Source organism: Tricharina praecox, assembly GCF_024521635.1.
Source record: "Tricharina praecox strain CBS 144465 chromosome Unknown BZA05scaffold_1, whole genome shotgun sequence".
NCBI lineage: Eukaryota > Fungi > Ascomycota > Pezizomycetes > Pezizales > Pyronemataceae > Tricharina > Tricharina praecox.
Genome location: NW_026250403.1, coordinates 2,326,824 through 2,341,022, shown reverse-complemented (window position 1 = coordinate 2,341,022; position 14,199 = coordinate 2,326,824). Strand labels below are relative to the sequence as shown.

The window sequence follows — 14,199 nt, the reverse complement described above, 5'->3', positions numbered from 1 at the left end:
TCATCATCGCTCTTGCGGAAGTGTTGAGTTCACCTGTTGCGATTTGCACTTGACAGATGTAGCTCCTCCTAAGCCAAAATCTCCCTCCGTAAGTCAGCAGCCTATGAATGGTGATGACACTCGGGATACCTTGTAGTAGAGTACACCGGCCGTACATCATCCACCCCGAAGCTATACCTACTATATCCCCTCCTCGCCCCTCCCAAGTCCTAAACCTCTACTCGTCAAGGACCTTTTCCTCCGACTCGTTCGGTACATAAACACAGGAGTGACCAGCATCACAACTCAACCTCCAGAACGCCTAGGTATATACTAATAGAGAAAACCAAGTACTTGAAAGGAAAAAGGATTCATAAATGCCAGGGAAAACCCCCGGAAGAAAAAAAACGCTACATATTATCTTCGTCTTCGTCTCCGCCTCTTCCCCCATTACGCCCCGATCTCCCTCACCCCGTTCATCCTGATCACCCCGCCTCCTCCGATCCTCGGCTTCCCGGTGTCTTTCGGTCTCCTGCTCTCGAGGAGCTGGTAGACGTTCGGGAAGGGGTCAGATCCCTTCCCCAAGACAAGCCAGGTGCTCTCGTCCTTCGACTGGCGGACGACGTATCCTCGGATCAGCTTTTGATCCAGCAGGCTCAGGACGATGCCCTCGACCTGGTTACGCGTCAACCGAGTACCGCTGCCGCGGTACCACCACGAGGTGGGATCGGAGGTTTCGGAGGGTGACATCCTGTGGTCGATGTCCTCCGGTTGTCTCTGGTGGAGGGCGGTGGCGCAGGCAACGACATCGTCGATGCGGATGATATGCTGCTTCTGCTCCGGAGAGCAGGTCAGCAGCCATATCTTCCTGATAAGGCTGCGCCAGATCAGGATATCGCCGCGGTCTTCGAGCAGCATGTCGAGGCGCTGCTCCGTCCACCATTCCCGCTTCCACTTTTCGGGGCCCTCGATGCCTAATGCGACCCTGAATGCGCGGAAGTCACCCTTGCGGATGGCCATGCATACAGGCACAAATAGGTCCTGGAGACCGGCGGCCTCGGGTCGCGAAAGGATCTCGAGGGAGGGAAATTTGCCGATCAGCACGTTGCAGGCCAGCAGCGGGATTAGGATCTTCCGTCTGTGACGGGTGAACCGGGGAAGGCAGATGTCGTATGCCGACTGCAGTGACTCACTGGCCCGCAAGAGGGAGTGGTCGCGCATTAACTCGAGCCCGCTGTAATAGTTGTAGGTGCACAACGTCGGGTTCAGGTAGAACGGGTGCTGCATCGGCAAACCGGCGTTGCCAAGGTTTCCATGGACAGTACGTGAGAGTCCGGTTTCAGCGAGCTATCCAGTTAGTTAGCACGGGTACAGGTGAAGAGATGACTGCAAGTCCAGATCCTTGGTGAAACCGACCTTATTGTAAAGCTTGAACAAGTAATTTCCAATGTCAATCGCCACTGACTTCTTCAACATCTGGCCGGGCATCGTGTACGGTGTCCGTTCACCAATCAGTGAAAGGTTGAAGGTCCGGAGGAGGGGATTGAGGAGACTCTGGCAGGCCTTGCGCCTGGGATCATTGTCGATCCTGTCGATATATCTGCCGACTCTAATACACCACTTCGCCGACATCATGGCGGAGTGTGACAATATGGCGCCGTTGGGATGGCTGTATGCTGCATTGAGCGCGCTAATTGCCGTCAGCCAGGTATTCGGTGCGATCTGAATGGTGATCAAGAAATCTCACATCATAAAATCTTTCATCCTCTCAAAGTAAATTTTGCACTCGGCTTCCCATCCTGGTCTCGCCTGGCTCAGAATATTTGGGTTGGCACTCTCGATCATCCAAAGATAGGCGACCATTAAATCGGTGAATCCTTTCCACTCCCAGTCTTCGCCCATTTCTTTCTCGATGACATTCTCAATAACGCCGCGGGTGTGGAGGTTTCGCTGGATCTCGATTCGTAGTGCTGGCATAGGTCTTCGCTTGAACACTCGTGATGTGTTCGTAATCAACATTTCCTGGAGTAGTCGTGGGTCTTTGCGGTCGTAGGCGGTCTTGATGCATCGCACCCATGCAGCGATGGTGCGTGGTGTAGGGGGAACAGCGGACGGCATTATGCGAAGTGTCGTAAATTGAGAGGGCGGCGTGCGGAAACGGAGGGTGTGAGTGGTGACAGTCGCACGGTCGGTGGGTTGAAAGAGGTGAGATGGATGTTACCGAGAAGGGAGGGTGTGAGTGTTGACAGTCGCACAGTCAGTTGAAGGAGGTGACGATGGATGTTACTGAGAAGGATGTTAGGGTGAGGTGGGAAGAGTGAGAAGAAGTTTGGGTGAGGCGGGAAAAGCGAGTAGGTGGTCGAGGATAAGCGGAGTACTCGGCGATCGTAGCCAGCATGAATCGCAACTGAAGGTTGTTGAATGAGACGCGAAGGCAGGGAAGACGCGTCGTGTCAGGAACTTGCGATTCCCGAAGGTAGGGCTAGCGTCTTGGCTAGCTAGTTGCGGCTGGCACGCGAGAATATGGCGGGGTAATAGTTGATCCGTATGTAGCTTGGCATTGGGATTAGGTCATCGAGTGGACAGAAAGCGGGCAGCAAGAGAGAGGGCACACTCCACTCTACTACTTCTTTACTATGGGACCCCAAGTCGACTGTGGTAGTTACAGTCCATCACTCAACATCGTTGGACTCGGCCGAATAATGAACCGTCCCCAACTCCGATCCGATGAATAAGAAAAAAGACTCACAACTCCGAGGCGGATTCGGAGCGGGTAGGGCTGCAGTCAGCACCAGTTGAAATTCGGCTTCGTATGCCGCATCATATCCTTTCTGAGCACATTGCTCCGTGGTGGACAAAGTAATCGACTGATGTTTCAGTCAGCGAGCCTGTAAGCTACCGCCATGTTCTAAGGAAACGGCAAAGATCACCCACGATTGAGCTATTACTGCAGCTCGAATACGAGAAGATATAGCTGACGAGGCCGTATGCAGAAAAAGCAGCCGTATTGATGCATCTCTGACTGTGCCCTTCGGCGGCCGGGAAAGCGATTGAACACCTGTGGAGTATAAAGACACCGACCCGACTCCCCGTGCTCAGCAAAACATCTCAATATGAGCCCAACACTCCACAGCCTCTCCATTTCCCTCATACTTCTTCTCAGTAGTCTCATCATGTCTGCCTGTGCCTCTCCTCGCAATATCTCCATCGGAGTACTGTACCTGGATCACTACCAATACCTCGATGCCGCCGGCCCCATCGACATAATCGGAATGTCGTCTACAGCGTACGCTGGTAGATTCGCACCCGAAGCTATCAAAGCCCTCGCCCCAGAGATAATCTGGCACCACGTTTCCGCTACATACCCGAAGCCAATGCAGGCCTCGTCGGGTCCTCCTTCGCTCCCGTCAACAAACCTCAGCTCCTGTCCCAAGCTCGACTACCTCCTCATTCCAGGCCCATCACCAACGCTGATCCTCACGGAGGAGGAAAAAGAATTCATCATTAGGAAGTCCGAGGAGGTCGAGGCGGTCATGACGATTTGTACGGCTGGCCTGATTTTGTCTCAGACGGGACTGTTGGAGGGGAAGAAGGCGTGTACGAACAAAGTCTCCCTGGCCGCGCGAGCAGCGGCTGGAACGGTACCCAAGGGCGTGCACTGGGTGAGTGATCGCAGATGGGCGGTTGATGGGAAGTTTTGGAGCAGTGCGGGGATCACGGCGGGAATGGATTTGGCTGTGCAGTGGGTTAGGAGGGTTGTGGGCGAGGAGATGCTGCAGTGGGTCAAGGAGGTGGCTGAATATGATCCGATTGAGGCTGGAGGTGATAGGTTTTCGTACTTGTTGACGGGAGCTGAATTGTAAGGGAGGGAGGGACGATGGTGCTATTCAAGCTTATTACTGGTTCTTTCCTATGAGATGGCTAGGCTATAGAATTTATTTATCAATTTTGTCTTTCTCATTGTAATCCCATACTCCTCAAACTCTATCTATTAATCGTCAAACCGCACCTGCCTAATTCCGTTGACACATAAAGATTCCCAGAGCACATGAGACTCTCGTCCGTCGGATACCTCCGTTCAATCTATACCGCATAAACAAAATTTTGAAGAACTTTCTGAACCTAGTTGCAAATCAGTCTGGATCCAATGAGGTTCTTTCAGCAATGCACGGGTGAAGTTGTGAGATGCTGAAGGAAAACTCGCCTTCAGGTGACCAGATATCCCAGCCTCGGTATCACCCTTTAGCCGACATATATGCTTACTTTCTACTCGAATTCAGGCCGTGCGGAGCTAGTCAGTAATTAACCGTGGAGGATTTTTCGACTGACTCCTGGAAAGACGAGCATGAGAGTTACGGAAGTCTCATATTCTTGCAGGAACGAGTCTACCTTGTATGTTTGGCGATATCTTGAATTTGTAACTCGACGACAAGATGGCGAGTGTGGAGTAGAGGGTAGTATCCATGGGCCTTGATAAGAATCATAGGGTCACTACTAGCACTTTTCGTCTGGTCTGCTTGTCTCCACTGGAGGTACCCCTCGGTGAGAGCGTGGCCGGACTTCAATTGGTAAAAGCGGGAATCTGTCCGCTTCTCGGCCTTTGCTGGGGCTGGGTCGGGCTTGCTATTCTTCCGTGCAAGGTAGCCGTTATTTAGCTGCCTTCGTTCACACCAGGATCGGGCTTCTGGCTACTTCCTATCGGATATACACCGCTTGAGGTGGGAAAGATGCTCGGACCAGAAATGGTCTGCGTCTGCCGTGCGTTATCATGGCCTAGTAGCCATTCGGTCCCGGAGTCGTCTAGCTCTCCAGCCGGAATCACCTGTCCGCTATCTCATTGCCGGAAATGCCTTTGTGTGCCGGGCACCCTCCGTCTGGGCAGCAAATTTGAAAGCATACCACGTAAAGTTCTATATGCACATTGTCGGCACCCAATACTCTCCAACCATCTCTCAATCCGCCGGTATGCTTCTACCTCCATCCCCAACTAATACAGGAGCTTCTCGGTAAATAGAGGACGGCTTTAGAAGAAAACAAATTAATCGAGTGATACTTAATGATCCTGCCAGAGATCCTCCGGCAACTAAAAACATTCCTGTATTTTTGCCGTTACCGTATCCAGTTCTTTCTCTCTGAACTCTGCCAAATGCCTCTTCCCTTCATCGTCACGTCATATCCATTCGATCCCCCACCACAACGGCAGTTCTAATCCTGGGAGGGCCTCGAGAGCGGAGGATCCAGTAGCAGATATTCCGGACAGACCAGAGGCAGTATAATGTGACAGACTACAACCGTACAGCCTAAGGTGATGTCGGCCAGTTTCCTTTCCAATAGCTCTAGTGTGCATACCTGGTAGAATGAGAAGAATGAGTCTAGGTCGAAAAACGCACAGCCACGTATGTAGGTGCGGAAGCCCCATGGCCATGAGGGTGTTCGACGCCAGAACCTAGGTTTCAGTGCCGATTTCCGGGCGGGAGCACATATCACTCGGTTTGCTTTAAAATTTTCCATCCAATCAACCCCCTCCTCACTAGAAAAAGTCGCCATAGTCTGTAAAGGACGTATACGACAGTAAATTGAATTTCACTCTTTCCCTCACTAGAAACAATGTGGTAGAACTCATTTTCAGCGCTGAAACTGGGGCGGTTTGGTCCTTTTCTGTATGCATCAGCTACATATCGTATATAGCCGTTCAGTAAGGCGGAGAACAGGGCGACGGGTATACGATAACGATGGCGGGAACGCTATTATAGAACCTGGTCGGTACCTGCGTCACCGAGCGATCCATCCTTGTCGTTTGATCGCAGTCAGTTGCTTGTACACGCACCCCAACTCAATCTACCAGTTCTCGTCCCATCTCCCAGTTCTCGTCCCATCTCGAGACAGCTCCACAGACTCCATACCATCATGCCATGCCTTTCTGTGCTTTCAAAAACCAGCGTACATCCCGGTATTTAATATCAATAGGATACAGCTCCTCTCGGACAACTCCCCGCTAGAATAGTGGCTGTGGTATATAAGCCCGAGATAATGCGATCAAAGTACGACCAAGCTGCCTAACTACCCACGCTTCAACACAGCATCATGAAATTCCACCTCCTAGTCCTCGCTTTTATAAGCTCCTCCTCCTCCGCCACCGCCGCCGCTACGGCCGCCATCGACTTCTCGATCAAAACCCCTTCCGAGCTCGAGGGCAACAAGGCCGCCGTCTACTACCCCGACTCCGATGACGACGCACCACTGCTAATCGGCAACGATGGATCCGCTGGTACCGGAGGATTCCGCTCATGGACTATGGGCAACGCGTTGACCCAGAAGTGGGACAAGCGTACGGGGCGCACAAAGCTCGTTGGCACTGTGTATGACATCGCTGGAAAGGACTGGATTGTGACCCTATCACAGGAGGATTCGAACCTAAGGTTCTTTGATGCCGAGAAAGGGACCGAGCTGAGTGATGCCACCAGGAAGGTGTGGGGCGATTACTCGGCCCTTTGTTCTTGGAGGAATCAAAAGAGCGGGTCGCAGTATCTCTATGTCTTTGGAAAGAAGGAGGTCAAGACTTTGCTTGTGAGGAAAAACGAGAAAACCGATGGTCTGGAGGTTGTCGAGGTAGGATACTGGAGTTCCGAGATGTTTGCCCAGGACTTAATTGCTAACCACAATCAGGTCTCAACGCCCAAAGTTCCGATTGAAGCGCAAACTTGTGTCGTCTCAGCCAGCAAGAAGAAAGTCTACTTCGGAGGGGATGGCGGCAAAGTTTACTCTTTCCCGGCTGTCGAGGCATCCGCTGCCGTGAATACCACCCTTGTTGCTGAGTTAGACGATGAGCTCAAGGGGATGGCCGTTTATCATGGGAAGAAAGACGAGGAGTATATCTTCCTCGCTCAAGCTGAGATTCTCAACATTTACGACAGCAAATTCAAGCTGTTGGGAAATGTGACCTTCACCGGGGCGGAGGACCTAGAGATCAAAGATATTGCAATCTACCAAAACAAGTTCGGCAACTTCAGCAGAGGTGCAATGGCAGCGTTCGTGGAGGGCGATGATGGGAACTACTTTCGAGTAGGTCCTCTCACGGATGTTCTGGAGAAGCTGGACCTCGAAAAGAACACCGATTTTGACCCTAGAGACGATGCCGACTGCGACGACTGTGAACCGGCACAATGCGATAAACTTGACAACTGCTCGAACAACGGTTTCTGCAGCGACGACAGCAAGTTCTGTGACTGCTTTGCGGGCTACACTGGAAATGAATGCAAACAGCTGGAATGCACCAATGACTGCTCCGGTCACGGTGAATGCACGGACAACAACATATGCAAGTGCGAGTCAGCGTGGGATGGACCTGATTGCTCGTTCAAGGTGGTCCATGCCAGCTACGAAACCGAGGCTACTGGGGAGGATGGAGATGACCCCGCAGTATGGATTCACCCTACGAATGCCTCGCTTTCTCGAATTATCACAACCACAAAGAGCACCGTTGGCGCTGGCCTCAACGCCTTCGATCTCGCAGGGAAGAAAATCTCCTCCATCGAGATGGGGGAACCCAACAATGTGGACGTTATATACAGCTTCGCACTAGGAAATAGAACAGTTGATCTGGCATACGCCGCATGCCGAGCAGATAACACTTTGTGTCTCGCCGAGATCACCAGCAACGGGACTCTCATTGAGGTCTCTGGCGGATCCCACCCCACACCCGAAGACTACGAGGTGTACGGCTCTTGCGTTTACGCCTCCAAGTCGTCCGGAAAGCAGTATCTCTTCGTCAACTCCAAGACAGCGGAATACCTCCAATACGAACTTACCAGCTCCAACGGTACTCTCGCCACCACCCTCGTCAGGACCTTCCAAGGCGGCTCGGGCGGACAGGTTGAGGGATGCGTATCCGACGACGAGAATGGCGTTGTCTTTATCGGTGAAGAGCCTTACGGTCTTTGGAGATACGACGCTGAGCCCGATGACTCGAATGAGGGTACGCTCGTTGATTCCGTCGATGGGAACTTCTACGCAGACGTCGAGGGCGTTACCTTGGTCTACGGCAAGAGCAAGGACGATGGATACATCATCGTCTCCTGCCAGGGCGTCAGCGCGTACAACGTCTACAACCGTGCAGCTCCACATGAATTCCAGATGACTTTCACGATCAAGCAGACCGAGGATGGGAAGATCGATGGTGTCACCAATACGGATGGTGTGACGGCGGTCGGGAGAGCATTGAATGCGGACTTCCCCGGAGGTGTGTTGGTGGTCCATGACGATGTGAATCAGGAGCCGGACGGATCGAAGAATCCGTTGGCTGCATTCAAGATTGTGAGCTTGGAAAACGTGCTGGGAGAGCTGCTGGATGGGGTGGATACAGAGTGGGATCCTAGGGCGTAGTGGAATGCGCACCCATAGTGAGTGAGGTGATTGACTGCGCATGGAGAATATTGGTGGAATAGTAAACTGTTGTGCAAAATATAGCATTTGGGTTGAGCAGGTGAACAATAAGCCGAATTCATAGTCAGATGAATGTATCTTCGACCCCCACTGTTTCAAAGAAGTACGTATATTGAGGCGCAGGACTGGGGCTGAGGCAATCAATGCGTTCAACCTTATGAACAACCAATGCACAGCCTGCCAGTGAGATGCTCGCCAGATCTCCGCCAGCCCACAAATATTCTGCTGATCATACATACCTCTGGCGGGCGCGGGCTGTACGATTCTCATTCTGGATGCCTCATGTACGTCTGATTTCCTTCCGAGCAGGTTCCAACTATCTTTGCAAGGTGTCAGTTGTCAGCTCGACTGCTATTTGTTGGATTGGTATCACAATGTGTATAGTACTCTATGTACGTACCTACACGGGTGCAGGGTGGAACAAAAAAGAAATTATACCAGGCATCCATCGAGTTCTTCAGCCCCGGGCCCCTTGAGCGCTTTCTCCAGCTGAGTATTATAGAGCTGTGCAGCTAAAGATTGTCTATCGGGCCCGCTCTATCCTCTTGATCGATAGCCACCGCAACCTCACACATATATGGCGTCGACCGGCTACTTCGCAGTTCCCAGAGACGGAAATGGCGGGTCTACCAGTACCAGTCGACCATCGAACTCCCGCACGCCCAGCTACGACCCAGCATACGTCTTCTCGCCGTCGTTCAGCGACGCGAACATGGAGCTTGCCAACACGCTGCACAACAAGCCGCGCGACGCGGCCCTGGCCCGGGGTCTCAGTATCGGTACTGCGGAGGTGGCGGGGGACGACGAAAGGGCTAGGCTACAATTGCGGTTTCTCGGGTATCGGTTCCGGAGGAGTGGAAGGTTCCGGGGGATTTTTTGGCCGTTGATGGGAAGACTGGCGCTCGATGCGGGACTCTGGGCTGCGTTTATCGTGGCTATCACGTTTACCGAGTCCAGGAGGAGCCTTGATAAGGGCGAGAAGTACCTGTTCAATGCGGTCGGCGTGGGCTTGCCGCTCATGCTAGGCCTGAATATCAATTCGTCGTTCAAGGGTATGGCGGCGGCGGTGAGGTGGAAGATTCTGGCGAGTGGGCCGTTTACGCTCCAAGAGGTCGGTTTCTATGTCTGTGTGCAGTGGTGGGTGGTGGGTAGGTGTGACGCTGACATCCGACAGACTGATCTCATTCTGAGCCTTGATAGTTTCCTGGTCGTGGCAAGGCTGGGCTACCTGTGGTTCCGGGAGGCCATCAAAAGGAACCACCGCTGGGGAAATAAACATCCGAGCAAGGGAATATACATCGCTAGGTCGCTGGCATGCTTCGGCTGGATCATACTCATGTTTGTGCGTTGGATGTTCATATGCCCTCGTATGTCAGCCAGCTAATCTCTGCTGTCAATAGGGCTCACAAGCCGGCGTCGGCCTGTTGGGTTTAACGTTCGACTTCGACGGCCTGGATACGCTGATGGTAGAGGACGGACTGGTCGAGGTGACGAATCTGAACAACTTTGCGAACGAGAACGGCGACACTGTTACGGACGAACCGACGATTATCAATATGGAGCAGTATCGAGCGCATCAGTACGGTGATGGTAGGCTGCATCAGTGCAGTTCCGTAGGTAACTAGTCGGCAGTACTAAACCAGTGCATGCAGTGGCCAATATGACCATCAAAGATCTCATTGTCGACAAAGTCCCCCTCGAGGAGGACAGGGAAAGTGCTGCGGCAAGGAAGATATATCACCTGAAGGGAACGAATGACTGGGTGTACAAGGTACGGATACCAAGTTATTAACCGCTATGCAGAATGTTTACTTGGACAGATCCAAGACTGGACAATAGATGGCAATAGAACCCTCGCCATCGGGACGAACCGCATCATCACCGTCAACACGACTTGTCGTATAGCTTTAAATTGGGAATTCGGTAACAGCACTACCGTTCCGACCGGTGACTGGGCGTGGATGGCCGATATCGACATTCTAGTAGGTCCCTTGAGTACACCCAGATATCACAACTAACATCGTCAGAGCATTCCCGGAGACGCAATGTATCCCACCACCCTCCCATCCCTCGCCAGTCAGTCTCATCACTAAAATCGTTCCAGCACATACGTAAACTTCGACGTCGACGGCCTCCAAGAAAAATACCACTGCGGCCCGCGCTGCAGCATAGTCAACGGCGTGGCCAGACAAGCGAGCAATATCCACGCTTTCACCTGCGAAGTCGCCGTCACAACTGTACAGGGCAGCAACATGCCAGAGCACCAGATGGACGACCGCGCTGCACTCCTCGCCGCAGGCTCCATCGCCCTGGACGGAACTGGCAAACGCAGGACTGAGGGTATCATTCGGTATCAGTACGCACGATACAACACTTTGTATGTACATATATCCACCCCGTTCTTTATGGCAAAACCGCGCTCATGAATTGTAGAACCGGATGGGGTGCCACCCTGACAGACGCCAACCAGCTCGCGCAGCGTGTTGGCAAGTTCGCGGTGGGAACCATCGCGATGCTGGACTCTTACCGTGTGACGACATATCAAGTGCCCGGTCGGAGGGTGATCAATGTGGTTGCCGGCGTGCTGTTGAGGATTAAAACCCCCGAGCTGGTATGTAGGCTCCCTTAGAATTCTGTGGGAATATTTATGACTGATTGTGCGGTGCAGTTCATCGTCATGGGCGTGCTCATCGGAACTCATATCGCACTCATACCGATTGTGCTTTGGCTGGCGTGCTCAGTGAGGCATGTGCCGACGGTGGATCTGTCGGCTTACTTATTATGAGGTGCAAAATGTTTTAGAGGGGGATAGAAAGTACACAACATCGGGGGAACACAGTTGGAAACTGGCCAGCTTGCGGTAGGCCGGCAAAGGTAAACATATAGGTAGGTAGAGCTGTGACGGGGCGGGCTCAGGGCTGTATGAGGGCAAAAAATCAAGTCCCTCCGACCAGAGTCGAACTGGTGACCAACGGATGACAACTTTGAAATTACAGTCCGGTGTGATACCAACTACACCACAGAGGGTTCATGAATGCAGAGCCGAAATCATGCATTTATGAAATGTATTATAGTGACAGCCTGTGCCGTGCAAGTGTTAATCGTCCACAAGCTTCAAAAGGCAGCCCAGTTTCCGCACTAGATGTTCCACTCTACCGGTACTTTCCAGTATGGCATGTGATGGAGCATAGTTGCCACGCCCGATCAACCCGCAGATCCGCACCTTGGCAGCTCCACTACAGCTGCTGGCTCTCCGGGTGAACGGAAAAACGTATGAACATACGATGCCATCATACGCGAGCCGTCAAAGAAGCTGCGCATCGACGGTGGTACCTGGACCTCACCCCCGACAGTAATCCCATCGAGCGAGCGCGCAAACCATCACCAGACGGTTACGTACCTTGCCCACGAAGCTCCAGCTTTCCCCGCAGTCTCGTCGCATCGCAAGTCGCAAGTTGCACGTCGCGCGCCCGCTAGCCATGTACATACATAGCTGGGCGCGGCGGCAGCGCGACAGCGCAGGCCCGGCCGGGCCGTCCTTTCGCCCATGGGGCGCCCATGGGGTTCTCCCTTAGGCCGATGGAAATCGCGGGGTGCGATGGCGTTGCCCCGCAATCACGTGCGCTAGCGAGCGCAACGGGAAAGGATGAGCGTTGGACCTCGGTTCAGAGGGAGGGTCATGCAGGCTGGATGGGATGGCGTCGTTGTTGCTGGGCCGAGACGGTTGTGTGCGATTCATTCCTTGCTTGATTGCAGAGCGGTAATTTCTTTCCTTCCTCCTCGTGTCTTCTTCTGTCCTGTATCCTCCTCCGTCCTCCGTGTGAACATCGTCGCTTTTGGTCCGACTGTTTTTTTTCCTAAGCTCTTGAGATAGCATATCCCGCCTGTGCCTACCTATACTCCTACACCTTCACCTTCACCTTCACCTTCACGTACATCTACACCTACAACACGCCGTGCAATGTCGACTAAGGAGGAGGTCAAGGCCGTCGTCAAGGAGGAGGCAACAGTAGCAAAGTCCGCCCTGGCAACACAGGCACGTTCGTTCGTCGCCGGCGGTGTCGGAGGTGTCTGCGCGGTAGTTACAGGACATCCCTTCGACCTCGTCAAGGTGCGACTACAGACGGCCGAGAAGGGAGTTTACACAGGAGCTCTGGATGTGGTCAAGAGGACGATTGCGCGCGAGGGGTTGGTGCGGGTATGGTCCCTGTTTCTTCTACCCACCCACATTCTGTTCCCTACCTCTGACGCGAGTGTTCTTCGTAGGGTATGTACGCCGGAGTTTCCGCGCCGCTGATCGGAGTAACGCCGATGTTCGCGGTATCATTCTGGGGCTACGGGGTCGGCAAGGACCTTGTGCGGCAGGTGTCGGCCGTGGACGAGAGGACGGGCTTCTCGATCGCGCAGATCTCGGCCGCCGGATTTTTCTCGGCAATCCCGATGACGCTCATCACGGCGCCGTTCGAGCGGGTAAAGATCATGTTGCAGCTGCAGGGACAGCAGAAGGGCCCGCCGAAGTACAAGTCGTCGACCGACGTCGTGCGGCAGCTCTACAAGACCGGAGGTGTTGCGAACGTCTTCCGTGGCGCTGGGGCAACGCTGGCTCGTGACGGACCTGGATCCGCCGCGTACTTCGCCACCTACGAGTACCTCAAGCGACGGCTGAGCCCTGAGAATGGAGAGCTCAGTCTGGGTGCGGTATCGTTCGCCGGTGGTGCCGCCGGTGTCTCCATGTGGCTGCTGGTGTTCCCCGTCGACACGGTTAAGAGCAGACTACAAGGAGCTACGGAGAAGACTAGTGTTGGAAAGGTCGTCAGGGACGTCTATGCCAAGGGCGGAATCAAGGGATTCTTCCCTGGTGTTGGGCCGGCGATGCTGAGGAGTTTCCCGGCAAATGCGGCGACGTTCGTTGGGTTGGAGTTGACGTACAAAGCATGGGATAAGGTTTTCTGAGCGGGCGAGAGGAGGTGGGAGAGATGGGGATAGAGAGAGGGAGAGGAGGGTGGCTTAGAAGGGCACATCGGAGGGAGAAATGCTTTCTGTTCTTTTTGTTATGTACCAGTACTTGCTGCATTGCTTCTTTTGTCGTTTCATATGCTTGAAGGAGAGGAGTTGGATCTTGTATACCCGCTTAAGCAAACTAGATTCCCCAGACGATTGGATAGATCTAGCGAATACAAATGTGTGATGTCGCATGTCTTTGTCCCTGTGAATGAGTTGAGCAATAATTACTCGCCCTGTCTATTCCGACGCTTCGATTCCGCCGTGCCTCTCGGCCTTCGGGATAGAGTGGGAGCCGTCGGGACCGAGCTCCGCCGACTGCGGCCGGCAGCACTCCGAATGTTTGTGGAAGTCTGCTGTTGTGTTTACCTCGCCGTCCATTTCCATCTCAGTACAGTTTTTGTCTCTTTTGTTGTTGTGTTTAATGCGCTAAGCATCAAGTACCCTCTGTGGTGTAGTTGGTATCACACCGGACTGTAATTGCAAAGTTGTCATCCGTTGGTCACCAGTTCGACTCTAGTCGGAGGGACTTTGTTTTGTTGCTTTCAGCCTCAATATCCTTTTTGCCTGGTCGCGTGCGTGTGCGTATATAACCGATCACCAGAAGTGTTCTTATCAAAGTTATCGCCCACCGCCACCTACCACCTCAATAACCGTGACATCATCTCGCCACTAATATTGCCGGCGGCTGATCCGTGGATTATTTTTTCATTGCCTCCTCCAGGCTCCTCTGCCTGTTTGTTCTACGGTGCACAGAAGACCGACGTCGAACACCGG

The 14,199-nt window shown here is 53.2% G+C and overlaps 5 protein-coding genes and 2 non-coding genes across 7 annotated transcripts; 5 read left to right on the top strand and 2 right to left on the bottom strand.

Annotated features, from left to right (window-relative positions):
* Nucleotides 1–2,581, bottom strand: BZA05DRAFT_383033 (uncharacterized protein). Its single transcript, XM_051482181.1, has 3 exons — nucleotides 1,727–2,581; nucleotides 1,396–1,669; nucleotides 1–1,326 (listed from the first exon to the last, which is right to left on the bottom strand). Exons 1-3 carry the CDS (start codon nucleotides 2,095–2,097, stop codon nucleotides 430–432), a joined length of 1,542 nt encoding a protein of 513 aa, XP_051344598.1. The 5' UTR covers nucleotides 2,098–2,581; the 3' UTR covers nucleotides 1–429.
* Nucleotides 2,582–2,602: 21 nt separating this feature from the next.
* Nucleotides 2,603–4,131, top strand: BZA05DRAFT_19302 (ThiJ/PfpI). The gene is made up of 2 exons (XM_051479436.1): nucleotides 2,603–2,869; nucleotides 2,973–4,131. The coding sequence occupies exon 2, from the start codon at nucleotides 3,093–3,095 to the stop codon at nucleotides 3,840–3,842; it is 750 nt and encodes a 249-aa protein (XP_051344597.1). The 5' UTR covers nucleotides 2,603–2,869; nucleotides 2,973–3,092; the 3' UTR covers nucleotides 3,843–4,131.
* A 1,582-nt stretch (nucleotides 4,132–5,713) lies between these two features.
* Nucleotides 5,714–8,611, top strand: BZA05DRAFT_366582 (uncharacterized protein). The gene is made up of 2 exons (XM_051481539.1): nucleotides 5,714–6,588; nucleotides 6,646–8,611. Exons 1-2 carry the CDS (start codon nucleotides 6,064–6,066, stop codon nucleotides 8,359–8,361), a joined length of 2,241 nt encoding a protein of 746 aa, XP_051344596.1. The 5' UTR covers nucleotides 5,714–6,063; the 3' UTR covers nucleotides 8,362–8,611.
* Nucleotides 8,612–8,867: 256 nt separating this feature from the next.
* BZA05DRAFT_383027 (uncharacterized protein) lies at nucleotides 8,868–11,464 on the top strand. The gene is made up of 9 exons (XM_051482180.1): nucleotides 8,868–9,532; nucleotides 9,596–9,763; nucleotides 9,822–10,011; nucleotides 10,074–10,192; nucleotides 10,242–10,403; nucleotides 10,449–10,468; nucleotides 10,526–10,798; nucleotides 10,855–11,032; nucleotides 11,090–11,464. The coding sequence occupies exons 1-9, from the start codon at nucleotides 8,999–9,001 to the stop codon at nucleotides 11,204–11,206; spliced, it is 1,761 nt and encodes a 586-aa protein (XP_051344595.1). The 5' UTR covers nucleotides 8,868–8,998; the 3' UTR covers nucleotides 11,207–11,464.
* BZA05DRAFT_t6 lies at nucleotides 11,363–11,448 on the bottom strand. The gene has a single exon. It is a non-coding gene; the product is annotated as a tRNA-Tyr (tRNA).
* A 676-nt stretch (nucleotides 11,465–12,140) lies between the features above and the next one.
* BZA05DRAFT_19227 (mitochondrial carrier domain-containing protein) lies at nucleotides 12,141–13,401 on the top strand. Its single transcript, XM_051479429.1, has 2 exons — nucleotides 12,141–12,619; nucleotides 12,688–13,401. Exons 1-2 carry the CDS (start codon nucleotides 12,383–12,385, stop codon nucleotides 13,372–13,374), a joined length of 924 nt encoding a protein of 307 aa, XP_051344594.1. The 5' UTR covers nucleotides 12,141–12,382; the 3' UTR covers nucleotides 13,375–13,401.
* A 464-nt stretch (nucleotides 13,402–13,865) lies between these two features.
* Nucleotides 13,866–13,951, top strand: BZA05DRAFT_t11. Its single transcript has one exon. It is a non-coding gene; the product is annotated as a tRNA-Tyr (tRNA).
* The last annotated feature ends 248 nt before the right edge of the window (nucleotides 13,952–14,199 follow it).